At 40.1% G+C, this 20,943-nt stretch overlaps 1 protein-coding gene across 2 annotated transcripts in view; it reads right to left on the reverse strand.

The window, feature by feature from the left end:
• EBF1 (EBF transcription factor 1) overlaps window positions 1–20,943 on the reverse strand; it is a 368,977-nt gene that overhangs the window by 313,238 nt on the left and 34,796 nt on the right. For both annotated transcript variants that reach the window (XM_066590478.1, XM_066590477.1), the window contains exon 6: window positions 19,122–19,190. In XM_066590478.1, the coding sequence (XP_066446575.1) occupies window positions 19,122–19,190 (69 nt within the window). The remainder of the gene's footprint in view (window positions 1–19,121; window positions 19,191–20,943) is intronic.

Raw genomic sequence — 20,943 nt, forward strand, 5'->3', positions numbered from 1 at the left:
AGCCTGAAAAATCATTTTGCATCCTCAAAAGTTCAGGAAAATCATGCTATGTCTTATTTTCAGGGTATGTCTTATTTTCAGGGAAACAGGGTACTTTCAAAGTCATTACAGCCAGAAGTGTATGTACCATAGAGGTAGCCCATGTGGCCCCTGAAAAGAGGAAGCCCAAACCAAATTGACTGCCTTTCTTAGTCTAACGGTCCCTATAACATTAGGCCAGATTCACATGGGTGTATTGACGCACTCCAAATTTGAGCATGCAATATGCAGTAAATAGAACCAATTTGTTTCAATGGGTTGGTTCACATGCGTTTATTTTTTGGCGCATTTCGGTCACGAAAAAAAAACAAACGCACCAAAAATCTCCATAGAAGTCAATGGGGATGCGTGAATGTGCATGCAGTGCACTAGGAAATGCGTAAAACAATGTGTAATTGCGCAGGAAAAAGAACACATCTTGAACTCATTAGACTATTAGACTAATTAGACATGTCAATGGCTGGGAGTATTGGTGCATATTTTGTTTATGTATTTATGTTACGAGCTTGGTTTCGGTGCTGTATTTATGTTTTGAGCTTGGTTCTGGTGCTGTATGTATGTTATCAGCTTTGTTCTAGTACAGTATGTATTCACCGAGCTCTTCTGATGTAGCTATTCTGCTATCTTGCTGCTTTCTGCATAAGCGGATTACAGGCAGACTACCTATCAGTGCAATATACATCTTTCTTTCTTATGATGGGAGGGGTACCAAATAACATTGCGCACAGGGTGTCATCTAACCTAAGGCCAGCACCGCTCCTATAGCAGTGGTACCAACTAGTACCAGAAAGTGGGTTTGATCTTAATCTTTGCTATGCTTCCCTTCACCTGTATTGCAGCAGTACTTATTATTTAGACTGCCATATAGTAAAACTCAGCAGTGCAAACCCAACCGGCTTGGTAGAAATGTCCGACCAAGAATGGGGTCAAGATTCGAAAAGTTGACAAAGCAATAGTGATGTGGAGAAGAAGGAAGGCTAAGACATTGGTGAAGAGCTAAAGGTCCCTTCTCCTCAAACACCTTTGCAGCCACTGATGCCACATGGCACAAGACTGGTCTGCTTCCTAGAAACGAAATGGGTTGATTAATGGTAGATACCTCACTGAGGGCACAAAGGGTCATACGGGCCACTGAATGATAATCTAGGGTCTACTGAGATCCATTAAAACTCAATGGTATTTGTCCCACATGGATCACAATTACGACGGGACTATGCTCAAATGGCTCAATGATAGGGTATCATCCCAAGCTGCTAGAATGTAAAGTCCGGAATGTCTGATCTCGAATATATACACCAAAGGCAATTTTGAAATTGTTCTTTCCTGCGCTCATCACGTCAGAGCATTATATCCCCAGTACAGTAGCTAAATGGTTAAAGAAAACAATAAAAGACACAGGGGAATGGGAGAATGGGTAGGATTTACTGGCATTTACTTTTAATCTATGGTGCTTTTGCTCTGTAGCTTATCAGCCCTATGTCAGCTTCCCTTTCCTCTTTTATACTCAACGCATCGCCCCCCATGCTGCTGCTGGGGGACGGGACCCGAGTGTCTGTCAGCTTTTTGTCAGGGGAAAAAAAGAGAGAAGAAAAAGGATCGGAACAAGAGGCAAAGCAAAGCTAAGAAGAATCTATTAGATGTCACTGGGCTTTTGTATCCATGTCAATGATTCAGGATTAGAGTGTTTGAAATAATCTTATTGAGGGGAATCAAAGGAACCGGAGAGACGCGGCAGCCTCCGAAGCATATGGCAACAGCCTGGACAATATCTTATTAGGCATGTGTGCCCTCTCACCATTACCTTCTTGAGATATTATAAAAACAGCCATTCACCAACTTCTAGGTGCTACTGACACAGAAAAAAAAAAGTTCTCAAAAAGAACTAAGAAGAAATTCTTTCTCCAAATTGCCGCATAATGGAAGGCAGGGAAAAGTCGTTGACTTGCACCGCTGAGGTGAACAACGTGATAACAATATAGAAAAACTTGGATATGCCATGAGATGTAGTCGTGGCTCCATTAGTGAGACTTCTAGAACTGATGCTACCTGTTAAGCAAAAATCTCATTTGTCTAGGTGCTTTATGTCGAGCCTGACGGGGTCACAAGGCAGAAACTGGGATTGACAGCTCAGCTACCCAAAAAAAATCTGAAAAACTGTAGGGAATGGGGGTGGGGGGGGGGGGTGTAGTTGTGACTTTATTATTTCCTAGGCTCATATTATAATGTTTGAATTAGTCTAATAAATGCCTGATAGTAATTGGATGGTAATGAGTCACAGTTGGAGCAACTGCTGATAAAAAACATTAAAACTGTAATTTCGCCATATCCACACATACGGTTTTTGATGCAATTTTTTGAGGCAAACAGAGGAGATAAGATACAAATACAAAAATAGATGCCTTGAGTTGAAATACAAAACCGCATTAAAACCTTCTTGCCTGAATTCAGCCTAAAGTGCAAAAAACATACCAAAAACATCCTAAACAACTGCTCCAAAAACTGGTCACACAAGCAGAAAATGGGCTCAAACACTGGATTACTTTTTGGCTCAGTCATCAAACCGATTTGCAGTTTAAAATCCTTTTATTGTGTCTGTCAATTACAACGAATTTCCGACCTGGGCCGGTCTTCCCTCAGTTAAAAACACTGAGAAAAGACCCGTTCCAGATCTGAAACCACAAATTTATTTGATTGCCATTGATGACAATGCCGAAAAAAGAACCAGTTGTCACTTTATTACCATTGCTTACAAGAACTGGCACAAGCAAATTGCCCTGTCCTACGCTGTTTCCATAATACGTCAATGGGAGTCATACAAACAGCCTATAACATCGAGCTCCGCCATCTCCATAACTTGAGATCTGTGGATTTAGAGTAGCTCGCTGTGCTACATAGTTTGGATGACTCTCATTGACTTCCATTTGGGGTTACAAAACCAGCGTAGCTCAGTTGAGCTTGGCTATTTCCGTCATCCTGACCACCTTGTAATCAGCAGTGTTCCCATCAGGGCCATGTTTGGCCAAGACGCAAATAAGGAAGATGGAGCAATACCTCTGCAGTGCCACCTATTGGATGGCAGCATTCCTTCAAATCAATGTCAGACCAAGTCTTTAAAACAATGGTTGGGAATAGGAAACCAAGCCAGAATCCATACACAGACAGCTGTTTCGGGGTTTTTGCCCCTCATCACTGTGCAGGAGGTTTCTGGCTGGCCAAGATGGAGACACTCTTTTAAGGACTACAGCTAGTCGATGCATTTTCAGCACCGAGAAAATGCTCAAAAACAGCAAAATCACCATCGGTAAACCCAGCCTAACTCCAAAAAGTTGCATTAAAAAAACAAGCAGCAAATCCACCCTACATTACATATACACATGATTCCAATCTTGGTTTCCACTTAACCCTATAAAGACTGACACATTCCAGTAGGCTTCAACTCATGGGCTTCAACTCTTGGAAACATTTCCATCTCTAATTGCTTTGACTTTTTGGCAGCCATTTTTAACTCATCCATGGGAAAAACAGGGCTGTTATGATTTCAATTAAGTCAGGAATTACGATGAGATGGTCAACATGGTCAAAACAAATTGTCTGCTCCCAATCATGAGAAAGGGAACACAAAATAAACCCTGTCTGGGGCTATCTCCCGCACAATGTAAACCTCAAGGGTAGAGCGACATCCTTCACGTAAGTGACTGCGAGAAGTCTTGGAAGTTGAATTGAAACTGATCTCCGTTTTGCAGTGCCATCTTTTTCTGATTCTTGCACGGCAAACCTAATTAGCAAACTCACTCATTAGTCTTCTAGAAAAATTAGCACAGCTTATGCTAATTACTCCAGTAAAATTTAATAAACTCTTTGAAATAGGGATAGACTAATGAGGTTTTATTTATTGAACTAAAATAACGCTAAGGAAAAAGGTTAGGACACAGGGATACCCATTGTGGTAATAAAACCACAATTTATTCCATTCCGGCACAGGAATTTTATAGCTGCGCTTTTAAATTCAAATATGAGTTACAATTCGGATGTTAAATCAATCCCGAACTTAATTTAAAAGAAGAAACTCTCCTCCCCCCCTCTTCCAGCCATGATTTGCTGCTCGGAATAACTTCTCGCTTTTAATGGGGGTAGTGAATTTGTGTCACGGAAATAGCTCCTTTCAAATGACATCATTGGATCATTAGACGGTATTTCGTTTCTGAGAAATCAAGAGTCTTTGGACATATTCACGGCACCTTACGAGCTACAGAAAACACCAACGGGGGTTCACAGTTCAAAAACCGTGCTCTTGGCCAAGGCTGCTTAAGACGTTACATACACTTAAAAGGTGCCTGGAAAAAATCACACCTCTAATATACTTGGCAACGGCACAAGGACATCCCAAAAAGTGGAACGCGCGACTGTGAGGTGTTGGTACAGATATAGAATTAAGATTCGTAAGTGTGCGGGGTTATTATGACTTAGTGTTCGACGTATGGCACATGAACCTGAGGCGTATTTTTACTCCACGTTTGGAGTCTAATGTAATGGATCTGATGCAGGGGTGTAACTAAAGGTTCAGGGGCCCTGATGCAAAAGGTGAACTGGGGACCACTCTATCTGTATCTGTACCCGTACCCATACCTAAACCATGCTGCACAGAGGCATAACTTGAAGCTTCTGGGCCCCAATGCTAAACCTGTAACAGGGCCCCCAACTATAATGCTTTATTCATAGTACTGGGCTCCCTATATGGAGAATAGGGGCCTTATGGGCCCCCTAAGGCTCCTTGGCCCGGGTGCAACCGCATCCCCTGCATCCTCTATAGTTACGCCCCTGATCTGATGTAAATCTATGCATGGATTCACATTGCTGTATTTTTTTCACGGTTGGGTTTTAAGATGCAGTACCATTATTTTTATACGTTTTTGCTTCCGCTTTTGCATGAATTGGTATTTTTTTTATTCGGCAAACACGGATCCGTATATGGCTTGTAGAAAAGGAAATAAGTGACAGCAAATACAGATCAAATACTGATGCGATACAGTTGCAATGTTATCTGTAATACGTCCGTAATACCTGAAATTGGCTTAAGGTGTCATTCTTGAAAGTGAATGAAAAATATGGCTACTTTCTTCCAAAAACAGTGCCAAAGCTGTTAACTGGTTGTAGATGGTAGTGCAGCTTGGTCTTATTCACTTTAAAGGGGGTTGTCCACGACTTAAAATTGCATCACAACCACTCTGTAATTCCTGGTTGACATGCTGACATGTGACTCCTGCAGCCAATCACTGGCTATGAAAAGTCACTGCTGTGGCCCATGATTGGTTGCCGCAGTCACATGTTCTAGTCAGCAGCAGCCAGGAAGGACAGAGTGGTTGTGAAGCAGTTTTAAGTCGTGGGGAAAAAAAGCCTTCAATGGAGCTGAACTGTAATACCAGACACAACCCAAGAATAGATATGGCGCTGTTTCTTGAAGAACCCAAGCATGATTTTTTAATCCTGGACAACCCCTTTAACTCTGCTTAAAAAAGCACTGAACCTTAAAGGGGTTATCCGGGGCTAAAAAAAATTTCCAAAACGTACTCGGCTTTAAAAGGCACCAAACTCATCTCATCTGCTCCCCTTACTACTGTCCTTCTGGTCCTCTGCTGGTCTTCACTTCCAGCTGCAGCGAGCCACCAACACCAGGGACATGTGACTTATGCAGCCAATCACCAGCTAAGTACAGCCAGGGGTTAGCTGTAGTAGTCAAATGTTTTGTTGTCATGATGTCATCACTCTGCAGCCAGAAGTGAAGATTGGCATTGGACTGAGCGCTGGCAGAATATGAGTAGCAGGGGATTGGGTAAGGTGAGTATAGCTTCCTTTTTAGCTTTCCTGGATTACCCCTTTAATATCCCTCTTCCTCCATGTTGGACATTGCTATTCTAAGGAAGCTCAGACATAAGTAGTTATGTGGCGGGTCCTCACACTGCAGAGCTGTTTTACCTGTTATTATGTCTTCTTATGACATCAGCAGTAATAAGGTGGTCACCAATCTTTTTTTTAACTCATTGGCCAAGCAGAGAACAGATAAGAACCCAAATGGCAAGCAATTGACTCCAAAGCCATCTCCAGATGTGGTTTTCTTCTGTTGAACCTTTGGGGCTTTTTTGTATTAGGCGCCATGATTGTGTGAAAACCTGAACTCACCCAAGGATCCTCTGCTCCTGTGGTTGGCTAATCCAACCCTAAGTACAAAGTTGGGTAGTAGGACATCGGAGATGATCAGAGCAACCAGCAACTTGAGAACAATGAGTAGAGGAGTCATTCTGTTCCAGATTGGTGCGCCCCAGAAGTAGTATAGAGTTTTTGAGTTACATGCCAATTAAATAAATGGAGAAGCTGGAGTGTCTTACAAGCATGTAAAGTGTGGTGATGTTATAAGATTGGATGGACCAATCCTTAGTTAGATCAAGGATAAAGATTAATCCCCAGAACCTTCCCTTCTGTCAGAAGAAGAAGAAAGTCTACTAACAAGATATTGCCTCCATTGATACACCATGGATAAACCATTTACCATTAAAAATACTATTGATCTCTCACAAACTGAGATCATCTTTGAATCCAGTAATTCATGAGACGTTTTAAGTCGACCCCTTGTGTTATTTTAAGTGTAAAGGGGATTTACATAGTTGCTAAGAAAATTCACTTGTTACGAGGAAGCACAGTTCTCTATAGTAAGTGAAGTTTCCACCATTCTCTACTTTATTACAAGTTCTGAAACCAGACGTAAAAGAGGAGTTGTGGTTATTAGAGAACCTTGGGGCCTTCTCAACATAAGGGCAAAAATATGAGAAAAAGTTCTTTTCATTCACATGCATATTATGAAGTCACCTAACTGAGCGAGATCAAAAATCGGTAAATGACAGCAGCCTTGTTTACATGATGCCTGCCCATAGGCTTGTGCAGTATCTGTTCCTTGTTTTATACCACAATGAGAGTTACAGTTTCAAGAGTACACCCAGGGGCTTCTATACAACATCCTGTGCAACCCGTCCCAAGGTCATAGTAAACTAGTGCTGAGATGATCCCATGCATATAAATCGAATCTATCTATCTATCTATCTATCTATCTATCTCATATCTATCTATCTATCTATCTATCTATCTATCTATCTATCTATCTCATATCTATTTATCTATCTATCTCATATCTATCTATCTATCTATCTCATATCTATCTCATATCTATCTATCTCATATCTATCCTATATCTATCTATCTATCTATCCCATATCTATCTATCTATCTCCTATCTATCTATCCATCTATCTATCTATCTATCTCATATCTATCTATATCTATCTATCTCATATCTATCTATCTCATATCTATCTATCTATCTATCTACCTCATATCTATCTATCTATCTATCTATCTATCTATATCTCATATCTATCTCATATCTATCTATCTATCTATCTATCTATCTCATATCTAACTATCTATCTATCTATCTATCTATCTATCTATCTATATCTCATATCTATCTATCATCTATCTATCTCATATCTATCTATCATCTATCTATCTCATATCTATCTATCTCATATCTATTTATCTATCTATCTCCTATCTATCTATTTCTCTCTATCTAATATCTATCTATCTACCTCATATCTATCTATCTACCTCATATCTATCTATATATCTCATATATATCTTTTTATCTATCTATCTATCTCATATCTATCTATCTAATATCTATCTATCTCATATCTATCTATCTATCTATCTATCTATCTCCTATCTATCTATTTCTCTCTATCTAATATCTATCTATCTACCTCATATCTATCTATCTACCTCATATCTATCTATATATCTCATATATATCTTTTTATCTATCTATCTATCTCATATCTATCTAATATCTATCTATCTCATATCTATCTAATATCTATCTATCTATCTATCTATCTATCTCATATCTATCTATCTCCTATCTATCTATCTATCTATCTCATATCTATCTTTCATATCTATCTATCTATCAGTCTATTTCATATCTATCTATCTATCTATCTATCTATCTATCTATCTATCTATCTATCTATCTATCTATCGAATGTACCTGGCTTGCTATGTATAACTGATAAGTTATTCCAGCTACATGCCGTATGACTAATTCCCTTACACCGTAGGAGGGTATAAGAATATTATGTAAATTGCTCTATGTTGTCTTGCTTTAAATACACATTTTACATCATGGGAAATTCATGTTTTCTAGAAAGGATGCCCCAGTTTTGAATACACTACCCTCCTCCCTTGGGAACAACAGAAGTGATTCCGGTAATGCATTTATTAACTAAACAGAACCAAATATGTTCAATATGTATGACATACAGAATTTAAAGAGTAACTGTACTTTTAAAAAACTTTTGACATGTCAAAAGTTTTAATCAGTGGGGATTCCAGGAGCTTGAGACACCGACTGATTGCTGAAATGAAGGGGTTGCAGCGCTCAACCGAGTCTGTTACCCCTTTGACTGTCTTTTCTGCCTGTCAGCTCCTCTGAGCAGCTGAAAATGGAGATGTAGACTTTTATAGACATCTGTGCGTCTCTATTCAGCTGCCAAGTGGAGCCGACTGGCAGCAAAGACAGCCAAGGGGGTTCAATACTCTGGTGAGCACTGATCCCCTTCATTCCAATGATCAGTACCTGGACCCCCACGGGTCAACACTTTTGACTTGTCACTCCAAAATGTCAAAAGTTTTTTAAAAGTGCAGTTACTCTTTTTAAGCTCGTTCAGCCTCACAGTTCACGGTTCTATTTGTCGGCTTCATCCTAGGAGTTGAACAATGCAGAAGTGCAGAAGTGCTAGATTCAGTGCATGCCAGATCCAAACAGTGCCAAATCGAAAGCATTTACTTTAATGGTTTCTGTTTCGCGCCATTATGCGCTCAGGCATTTGCATGGATGAAATAGTGCTGCCTGAAACAGAGGCTCTAAACGGAAGCATCAACGCTGGGGACCACTCTATCTGTATCTGTACCCGTACCCATACCTAAACCATGCTGCACAGAGGCATAACTTGAAGCTTCTGGGCCCCAATGCAAAACCTGTAACAGGGCCCCTAACTATAATGCTTTATTCCTACTACTAGGCTTACTATATGGAGGAGAGACCTTATGGGCCCCCTAAGGGTCCTGGGCCTGGGAGCAACTGCATCCCCTGTAGTTACGCCCCTGCTATTTGAAATAATACAGTTTATGTTGTATCAATGAGCAGGTACAATGCGTCAAATTAGGGCACCAAACACCCAAAGGAAATCAAATGCACATCGATTCCAAGGGAGCTCATATTTCCAAATAAGAGTTTCTCACAATTGTACGGTAGGACTATAGATAGCATCCCAAATAGCTGCCAATGTGGCTAAGATTTTGCAAATGGCGACAAGATTTTTTGTGTTTGTCACCATTTGTGCTGCACTAATGATAGAAATATTTTCTCTTCATCTATCAGATGTGTCACGTGTTAGGCATGTCTGCTAGATTAACTGTCCCCTAACCCAACACCACCTTTAAGGAGCTAGAGGAATGATCCCCATCTGAACCGCCTTTGCTACTGCTATGTTCCCCTCAGTTGCCTAAGTACATATAACTTATCTGAGCCACCTAGCTTGTTTTAATTATGATGGAAACAACAGAACTGGTTTTCCATGAACTTTTTCAAAAACTCTCACTTCCTGTGTGATCGCGGCAATTTAATACATAGACCATTTTTTTTGTAGGCAGCTAAAAAGATTTTCCATTCTGACCGAATTAATAAAGTGATACACAGAAGCAAATATGGGGGATTGTTCAGCCTGTGCCAGGGGCGTAACTAAAGGCTCAGGGGCCCTGATGCAATAGGTGAGCTGGGGCCCCCCCTCTATCTGTATCTGTACCCGTACCCATACCTAAACCATGCTGCACACAGACATAACTTGAAGCTTCTGGGCCCCAATGCAAAACCTGTAACAGGGCCCCCAACTATAATGTTTTATTCAAAGTACTGGGCTCCCTATATGGAGAACAGAGGGCTTATGGGCCCCCTAAGGCTCCTGGGCCCGGGTGCAACCGCATCCCCTGCACCCCCTATAGTTACGCCTCTGGCCTGTGCTAAGATTTGCATGTTTAAAGTGAGCTGGCAAAATGACCGTGAAGTTAGGAGTCTGGCAAACAGAGTTGGGTGCTGTTTTTTTGGGGAGGGGGTTGGGTGGGGGAGTATTAGGGCTGCATGAGACCAATGTCACTAACTGTATATTAGCCATGTATGTTAATACATAGTGTTATCTAATGTAATAAGACTCCATATGATAATACATTGGTGATATAATAACACCATATAGTGCGTATATATAGAAATATCCGTTATAAACCATTCCTAACATTACGATGGAAATAAATCACTGACTAATGCTGCTGTTATCACATTTACTTCAGTTCATAAGTAACCATTATCAAGTGGTCTTGAAAAGAAAATAATTTTTACAGCCCCGCCGCCTTGTGCAGAAGTGACTCATTGATTACACAAACTTGGCAGCCAACCAGCAGAGCATATAGTCTTTAAAGTGCAATTACAATTTTATACACTGGTGCAACCAGCATTTAAGTATAAATACGGTATTTAAAGGGTTACCTGAGATTAGGAGAAAGTTCTGGGTTTTTTTCTTGCAACTCTCCCTGACCATAGACTGTGTCTGGTATTGCAGTTCTGTACTATACAATGAGGCTGAGCTGCAGTACCAGAATTAGCCTGTGACAGGGGTGACGCTGTTTCTGGACGTAAAGAAACAGAACTTTTAACCCTTTTCAAGGTTTATTGTTTAAAAATACATTGACCAATTTTTTTGAAATCCTAGCCCATGATGCTTTGCATTAAAGAACCTCATTTAAATCTGGATGGATCCACTGCCTGGCCTAGAAGGGATTTGTTACTTCTTATCTTTGTATTAAAAAAGTATATAGGATTAGAAAAATATGTCGGTTTTCTTCTTGAAACAGTGCCACATTTGTCCATAGGTTGTGTCTGGTATTGCAGCTTAGTGACATTGATGTGAATGTAGCTGAGGTGCAGTACCAAACTCAACCTATGGACAGGTGTGGTGCTGATTTTGAAAGTAAGCAGCCATGTTTTCTGATCAAATCATTTACTACCTTGAGGGAACCTGAAGCCATGTGTTCAACTTACCTGCAGTGCCTCTTCAGGGGAAATGAAGAATTACACAAATTTCAATAGGAAATGTGCTGGATCCTTCAGAGAGAGTTGTCTTGATAATTTCACTTTGGTTAGTACTTTAGGATTCTGAACTGAGGTCCCTTCTCTATTAAAAGTGATATACACGACTATAATCTATTAACCAGCGCAAAGAGCCACAACAAAGAGCATCTCTCACTATGTAGGAGGGCAGAGTGTAATGCTTCCCTTTCCCTGTGGAGGCACTGCAGGGGAATTGAACACTTGCTATTATGTTCCACTACAGTTTACAGCAGAGGGGCACTTTATGACCATCCCAAGGGCTCTTTCACACGAGCGCTGTTTTAACGCTCAGATAGCCGCGCAAAATCCACGTCAAAACAGCGCGGCTATCTTAGCCTTAAATCGGGGGAGCGAATAGGAGTGTATGGGAGCCATCGGCGCTGTGCCATCAAAAGATAGAAAATGTCCTATCTTTTGATGGAGGGAAATCTAGGCGTCAAAAAAAGCGCCTATTACGCTATCTTTTAATGTACGATTTTTTCGGTGAGTCCAAAATCGTTCATCTGAAAGAACCAATAGGAAGCCATGGGCTCTTTCAGATGCGATTTTTTGAGGAATCGACTCAGCGTCAAAATGACACTTGCATGACCGGGCCCTCACATAGAAGAACTGTACTACCCTATTTCCCTGAAAATAAGACATAGCATGATTTTCCAGAATTTTTGAGGATGCAAAATGATTTTTCAGGCTTTTTGAAATATAAGCCCTACTCCAAAATTAAGCCCTGCTAACAGTTAATTTAAAAAGTCAATTTACATAGTGTCCAGGCAGCTATACATGTAAAAAAAAAGTTAAACCTTTTTGAACAAAAATTAATATAAGACACTGTCTTATTTTCAGGGAAACACGGTAACATAAAGGAATTGTGCAAATCAGACAACCCCTTTAAGGAGGAAAAATGACAACTGCTAAGTGTGACTACATGGTGCTAAGAGCAATTATCACTTTTTCCTCTAACCTCCCGTCCATTACTGAAACCTTCTATAAATTCCTGCTGTTCCAATTTAGCTTTTTGTAACTCAGACAACTTCAGAAAATAAAATGCATTTTAAAAAATTCTGCAAAAAGTTTTTGGAAAATGAAAATTGAAACAATCTTTGTTTTCTTCTGACTGAGATCTGTCATATTCAATCACCCTACAGCCAGTACAACCAATGTCCCCTAATGCCATAGATACATTGCTAATTTAAAGGGACATACAGATGAAATGCATTATCATTTATTTTTCCATAAAGCCAAAAAATATCAGCAATATCTGCCAAATTCTACATCATTTTACAGAAATCCCCCAAATCTTACATAAAACAGAATAAAATTAACAAGCTGATTCAGTTTGCTAGTTGTAGAAAAGGCCGCATATCTTAAAAAGTAACAATTTCACGCCCTACTGATCCGGACCTCTTTACTGTCAGTCCTTGTTAATGCTCTGTACACTCGGCACACTCAAAGGAGGGTTAATACACGGAGACCAGTAATGAGAACAGGACAGTGCCACGATATATCCAATTACGTAAGGCCTAACTAAAACGCAGGGAAAAAGCCTGATACAGGAACTAATAACTAGCCAGAGTAAAACAAGGGGAAGGAGAGAGGAAAAATAATAATAAACAAGCCAGGACCAGAAATAATAGGTGGGAAATGGGCCGCAGTGCAGAAAGGGAAAGTTTGGATAAGAAGTTTAATAACAAGAAAGTATGATGATAAATAAATGATTTTAGGTAAAGGATAGATAGATAGATAGATAGATATGAGATAGATAGGAGGGAGATAGATAGATAGATAGATAGATAGATAGGAGGGAGATAGATAGATAGATGGATAGATAGATATGAGATAGATAGATAGATAGATAGATAGATATGAGATAGATAGATGGATAGATAGATATGAGATAGATAGATAGATATGAGATAGATAGATATGAGAGAGATAGATATGAGAGAGATAGATAGATAGATATGAGATAGATAGATATGAGATAGATAGATATGAGATAGATAGATATGAGATGGATAGATAAATAAATATAAGATAGATAGGAGATAGATAGATAGTAGATAGATAGATATAAGATAGATAGATAGGCAGATAGATAAATAGAAGATAGATAGGAGATAGATAGATAGATATGAGATAGATATGAAATAGATAGATAGATAGATAGATAGATATGAGATAGATAGATATGAGATAGATAGGGAGATAGATAGATAGATAGATAGATATGGGATAAATAGATAGATATGAGAGATAGATAGATATGAGATAGATAGATAAACAGAAGATAAGTAGATATGAGATAGATAGATAGATAGATAAACAGAAGAAAGATAGATAGATATGAGATAGATATTAGATAGATAGATAGATAGAAATGAAATAGATAGATAGATATGAGATAGATAGATAGGTATGAGATAGATAGATATGAGATAGATAGATAGATAGATAGATAGATATGAGATAGATAGAGAGATAGATAGATATGAGATAGAGAGATAGATAGATAGATAGATAGATAGATAGATAGATAGATAGATAGATAGATAGATAGATATGGGATAGATAGATAGATATGAGAGATAGATAGATAGATAAACAGAAGATAAATAGATATGAGATAGATAGATAGATAAACAGAAGATAGATAGATATGAGATAGATATTAGATAGATAGATAGAAATGAAATAGATAGAGAGATAGATATGAGCTAGATAGATATGAGATAGATATTAGATAGATAGATAGATAGAAATGAAATAGATAGATAGATAGATATGAGCTAGATAGATATGAGATAGATATTAGATAGATAGATAGATAGAAATGAAATAGATAGATGGATAGATATGAGATAGATAGATAGATATGAGATAGATAGAGAGATAGATAGATAGATAGATAGATAGATAGATAGAGAGATAGATATGAGATAGATAGATAGATATGAGATAGATAGATAGATAGATAGATAGATAGATATGAGATAGATAGATAGATAGATAGATAGATAGATAGATAGATAGATAGATAGATAGATAGATAGATAGATGAAGCGAGTTCGGCTCACTGTCACCATGATTACTATTACATTCCCACATTTCCAGACAGCATTATTTTCTAAAGTATTGCACTAATATAAAGCCTGAACAGCAACAATCAAATGTAACTCCAGTCCCAGAATGCATCAAAGGAAAAACACCATGTAAGTGATAATAACACCAGCGCTGAGAACTGTATTATTCCCAATTCTCTGGTAAATGGGAGTAAATACGGTATGTGTATATATATATAACCAAAAAATATGACCGCTCTGTTTTTTTAAATATATATCATGTTGTTCGATACAGCAAAGTTTTCCCATCATAGAGATGTAAAGTAAAACATACTTCTTTTTAGCATATTTCAAAAAAATTGCCCTTTTTCTGTAGACATAATTCCGATTTTGTTTATCGTTAAATAGGGATACAGTGGATTTGCTTGGAGCTGAGGCCATTTCCTCCAGGGATTTCTTCACAGATTAGTTCCTTACACAAACCATTCCTGCTCGTTGACAGACACATTCCATAAACCAGTTGGAAAAAAAAAGAGAAAAAACCACTTTGGACTAAGAGATCCCACATTACATCTCCTTCTAATGTATTCTGCACACATACATGAATGTAGAGGTGCACAAACTAATTTACAATGTATTTATTAGGGACAGAGTTGTTAATGTCAATGGGTGGCTAATTAATTGCCGACATCTAATTCAAAGTGGCCACTAAGAGAAAAAATGGAGATTTGTTCACAAGCTGCCGAGCTTCTAATAACCTAGGAATGGATCTGGGTAGTTACCTCCGCGCTGTGTGAACATGGCAGATTAACTTAATTACACTCTTTTTGAATTACTTTTTGGAAAATGTAAATAGTAAAGTAATAGTCTAGTAAAGTTACCCTAGTTTTATAATATATACACAATCAGTACACAAGTCCGCCGATCGATAATTGCATTTAATTACTAAATCAACTCATTAAACTGAACACATTGGTCTATTATAGAAGCAGAGGCATATGTAGAATAGAGAAGGCCCCTTACACCAAATCGTAATAGGTCCTCACTAGAGATGAGCGAATCTACTCGGTTCGGGTGTTTTTGAACTCGAGCACCGCTTTTTCCGAGTAACTCACTACTCGGACGAAAAGATTCGGGGGGCGGCGTGGTGGAGCGGGGGATAGCAGTGGGGAACAGGGGGGAGCTCTCTCTCTCCCCCTCCCCTCTGCAACCCCCCTGCTCACCCCCGGGGCCCCCCGAATCTTTTCGTCCGAGTAGTTAGTTACTCGGAAAAAGCGGTGCTCGAGTTCAAAAACACCCGAACCGAGTAGATTCGCTCATCTCTAGTCCTCACTGGTTTATACCAACACTAATACTCTATTGGATGGCCCAGTGGTATTTTGCCCATCCTATCCAAGCATGACCCTCTGTTTTCTCCCCTTCCAGTGCCCATGGAGCATTATCCATAAGGTGGCAAACCTTGGATTGGGTTCTTCTTTTCTCCATGAGCTCTATAGCAGCCACCTGATCAGTTTCTAAAGTATGTTGGCCCGTTGTATGGAAGCACACAGTAGACTCATAACTGAACATTTACAAGGTCAAATTCTTTTTCCGTTGGCTCATTAAGATTTGAATCGGGTTTAATCAACTGGAATTTCAAAAACAGCTGCAGCGTCCATTGGAATTTTATTAACTGCAATACCAGACACAGCCTACAGACAAGAGTGGCGCTGTTTTGGGAAGAATGCAGCCATTTTTGCTGGTCCTACACAACCCTTTTAATTAGATACTTCATCATTTTATCGTTGGACTTTTTGCAAAAACATTATTAAAACCCTTCACCCACAAATGTAGCAACCAGACCGGCAAAACAATCTCATGAGTCAATTCTTGGCAGAGATACATATAGAAATTTAGTGAAAAGTAACAAATAAAATGGATAAACACAATATGAATTAAAACAAATACATAAATTAATGAATATTGTATGTTAAATGAGTAATCCCAAAATTGACTTTTGTGATTAGTGCAGGTCTCACAACTGAAACCCCAACCGAGTCCAAAAACATGGGTTCCATGTCCCTCTCTCTATCACTGTGGACTCATTGCGCACCCTGCAGTGAGGAAGAGATCGAATGGGGCGGCGCTTGAGCGTGTGCAGTGCTACTCCATTTATTTCAATGGGGCTGATAGAATAATTGGCCGAAAGCTCTCAACTACCATCGACAGTCCCATTGAAGATGAATGGGGCAGCATGGTCAACTACCTCTGCATTCAATCTCCTCCTCATTAAGTGCATGAGCCCTCAGTAGAAGGAGAAGGGAAACGGGACCCCCGTTCTCAGTATCGGTGATAGGCGATAAAAGTCAATTTTTGGATTACCCCTTTAAAGGAGAACATATCCCCATAGTGGAATACCAATGGCTACTTATTCCAATACCTACGAAATGGTAGATGACACTAAGGCTCGTTAATATTTTTTTCATGATTGCCCAGGTCAAATCACGGACAGCGGATAAGACAGAAATATATCACCTTTTGTATAATTTAAGTACTGTCCATCATCTCCTGAGGTCTTGAGTTGCAATGACGAACTTCCACCATCAAGTATCATAGACAACTTCATATATTTACACATACTGTAGTCAATGTGCCAAAACCGGTGATGAACCAGGACCAAAATCCATTGATCCTACTGAACCAGCCATATAAAAGCTTACTTTGCTATATAGATTAATTATACGCCATATCCCGAAATGGAAAGTGGGACCAACAAAGAAGACATCTTAACACTTATTTGAGCACACGTTACAAGAATAGCCAAGTCCTACACTTCTCTTGGTGGGGGAACTTTGGTAAACCCACCTCTACACACACCCTGGTGCCGAAGACCAACAAATGAGCCATTTGCTCATTTGGACATCCATCCAGTACTCAGGACATGAACACGACACACACCAAAGTAACTGAGATCAAATAAACCACCACAGCCAGACAATGTAAGCCAGAAGTCTAAATACATATTGGAGGTAACATAACGGCATCTACCACCCAACACCAAAAAGACGGCCATTTTGTTGGCTATGGAAAACCCAGAAAAAATGTTCTCAGTGAGTTTAGTTCTGAATCAAGAATTGAGAACTATGACCAGTGTTCGAAATCCAATTGGACGAAGTGGATTTAGGAAATCATTGGTTGATGCCACAAAATGGTTTCTAGGCATTGGGTGGTCTTTGCCCTCACAATGAAAGCAGCAGTGACTTTTCCTTATATTGTATACATAAAGGAGAATTCCCAAAAGGCCCATAAATTTTTTTTTTACACTTGTTTCCATAGATATCCTACATGGCTGACTTGGCTTATATAGACTTATCTCCTCTCCAGTCCTACAGTAACTACAATATTTTCTGATGCTGCTCTGACCAGTCAGCATTGTCATAGGGGCCATTGATATGGATGAAAATAATGATCCTGACCGCTCTCCAGCTTTAGTAACCTGTAACCTTTAGATACCTGTTCCCATAAAATAGCAATTCTCCACTTTTCCTAGAACTCTGTTACTCCTCCTCCAAATGCATGAATAAATTGACAACTGGGTGTTACCATTCCTCTTATCAGGGCCTTCCAAAACAATTTGACCCACCAACAATGTTGGACTGTGTATGGTCACACCCTATGAACAAGAGGAACAGTAATGCCCAGAGTGAATTTATTCATATATTTCCAGGAGGAATAACAGAGGGGCAGGTAGCGTTTTAAAAAAAGAAGCACATGGTTAAATTGACGATTGGGTTTTACCCAATCGTCTTGGTAAGGTGTCCCAACATACGTTGACATGTTGATAATGCCAGACGTGTATGATCACACCCTACTGACAAGAGGAACCGTAACGTCCAGAGTGAATTTATTCATATATTTCCAGGAGGAATAACCAAAGGAACTAACAGAGTTCTAAAAAACAAATTTCTAGAATTGTTAATTGATAAGGGATGGCCGGAGAGTGAATATATCCTCTAAAATCTAGATCACTGTTTTCCTCCACATCAGTGTTCTCTATGACAATGCCGACTGATCAGAGCAGAGAACCGGAAGAACTATCATGGGGACTGGAAGAGAGCTGCTGTCATGTAAAGCAGCTGATAGGCCCTCTTTAACTAGTTCCTGACTGCCCATAGACTATATATATATCTAGGTGGCCCATGCTTAGTAAAGAAGGGGGGGCAAAACGTCTGCTTAGGAAGGGGTTAAAGCATATGGGCATGGACGGTTTTGCCCGCTATTAAAATATTGGCCCTCTTGGACATCCCCCTTTAAATACCTTGTATGCAGGTGTAGCAATTAGATCAGATTTTCTCGTTACTTTACTCATTGGGAGCGCTACCCTTGTGAAGTGTAATGTGACTATAGTTGTACGCCATAGATCTACCCATGCTTGCGACCTCTAGCTTTGATTGGTGCGCAGCCAGGTAGTTTCATAAAAGCCACCGTGTGTTTGGCGTCTTCCGATTACAGTGAATTCCAATGATCGGTTTCAGCAGCTTTATTAAGTTTGAAAAGCAATTAGAGATTGTGCCACATTACGGAACAGATGTTAGAAAGGGCAGGGAAGGTGTTACATGGTTGAGTGCTCGCCCGTCTAATGCCACCGCAGTGCGCCGTACCCAACCGTCACTGCTGCTTTCATCTGCCCAACGCCCGCTCGGAGAAGCGGCATGGGGCAGGTGTTTCATTGTAATGAGGTTCAGCAATGGAAAAGAAATAAAGGCAGCTCCAACCTGTCAATAATCACCGGATCGGAGGGCGTCTCGTTGCGATTCCCACAGCTCTTCTTATCACAACAGCGACTGCGGAGAGAAAAAAAACAAGAGGAGGTTTCAGTATTCCGGCTGTACTGCAGATTCAGCCTCATCGAGGCAGCAGGTTTAAATTGCAGCGACATTAGCGGCATCCGAGCTACCTGGAAGCCGTGTCAGAAAACACGTAAAGGCCGCATGGGGGCTAATTACTCGCTGTAACCTCGTCCAACGCAGCTGCCAGCTTATTAGGCCTAGGAGCGACACAGGTAAATGAGCAAATTGTCCCCTAAATACTGACTTTATGTCTTTTCACAGTTTTCTAATACAGAAGTCACCGCTTAGTTTCCGCGCCGCTGAATGAAATACGGAAACTCGAATATCCTGGACCAGAATTTAGAGGAGAGCAGCGCAAAACCTGATCGTCTACCAGCGAAGGATATGGAAGTTTTTGCTTGTTAGAAGACTAAAGAGGATTCCCCTAGGGGCATGTCCCCATGTGGCGGATTCCGAAAGCAGATCTGCAACTATTCCGGTCAGGTCACATGATTAGCGCCAGTATCAGATTTTTCCAATGTGGATCTGACATGTAAGCTATGGCAGAAACCTGAGGCTGAGATATGTCCGATTCATATACGGAGGTAGAGTATAGTCCCATAGACCTCCGCTCATTGCGTAACCTGCCACCGGTTGCTCAGCTTTACATGGACTCTGAATGGTGGATAAACCAAATTTTTCTGGAGCGTTATAATTCTACCCAGATTCCTCTTAAAGGGGTTGTCCAGTTTTAACCGATTGATAGCCTATCCTTAGGATAGGCCATCAGTAGTAGATTAGCAGTTGACTGTTGCCACGGATCCTTGCTGATCAGCTGTTCAGTAGGCCCTCGTGCATTGAGCAAATTTCTGTAGGAAGCAGACAGCTCTGTTCTCACTGCAGTGGTGAGACTTGGTATTACAGGCAAAATTCCCAGTTGGAACTTTGCCTGTAATACCACAGCTGACCACTACAGTGAGAACGGAGCTGTCTTCTGCTTCCTTGGGATTTCAGTTGAGTGTGCACAAGCACAATCGTCCAGTGAATAGATGATCGGCAGAGGTCCCAGGTAGTGGACTAAATAGCCTTTTAAACCAAGGAAGGGGTGTGTTGTGCATGTGTGTGAACCGGCCCTGCGTGCGCAACAAGTCCAATACTACGCACTGATAGGCGCACAAATCAACCTCGTTCATAGCGCGAACATATTTGCGCATACGCTTGTGTGAAGCCGACCTTACAGCAAATTATCAAATAGCACGCTGGTTGCAGGAATGCCATGGGTTTTCAATGCGGAGTTGCAATCCAATGAATGAAGACCGCTGTGAAAATCCGTACTGTAATCATCATCAAAATCTGCATGCGCATTTTGGGGCAGATCTTCTCTGTGACGCGTGATCGCGCCCTAAAGGGTCAAATCATTGTTTGCAGCTGAAAACAGTTCCATACAAATAAAGCAGTGTAAATGCAAAAAAAGTAATAATTTGCCAACATTTTGAATTAAACGCCAAATGCGCCAAAATAGTAAAATACGAAATAGCGACATAAAGGTTTATAAAGTAGAAGCCTTGTGCATTCATCACTTCTGCGTTTTCCGTATTAGATGGTAATTCAGCCTCCTGCCGCTGGGACAATTGCATATCTCATTAATCTTTACAGTGATATAAAGCTATACGCACAGTGTACATTACCGGCGACTCATTTAGGAAAGCCATTTGTCCCGGCGACTAGAGGAGTGGAAAGGTTTGGGCTTGTCATAAATAATAGTTTG

The sequence above is a fragment of the Eleutherodactylus coqui genome, chromosome 2 (genome assembly GCF_035609145.1).
Source record: "Eleutherodactylus coqui strain aEleCoq1 chromosome 2, aEleCoq1.hap1, whole genome shotgun sequence".
NCBI classification, from domain to species: domain Eukaryota; kingdom Metazoa; phylum Chordata; class Amphibia; order Anura; family Eleutherodactylidae; genus Eleutherodactylus; species Eleutherodactylus coqui.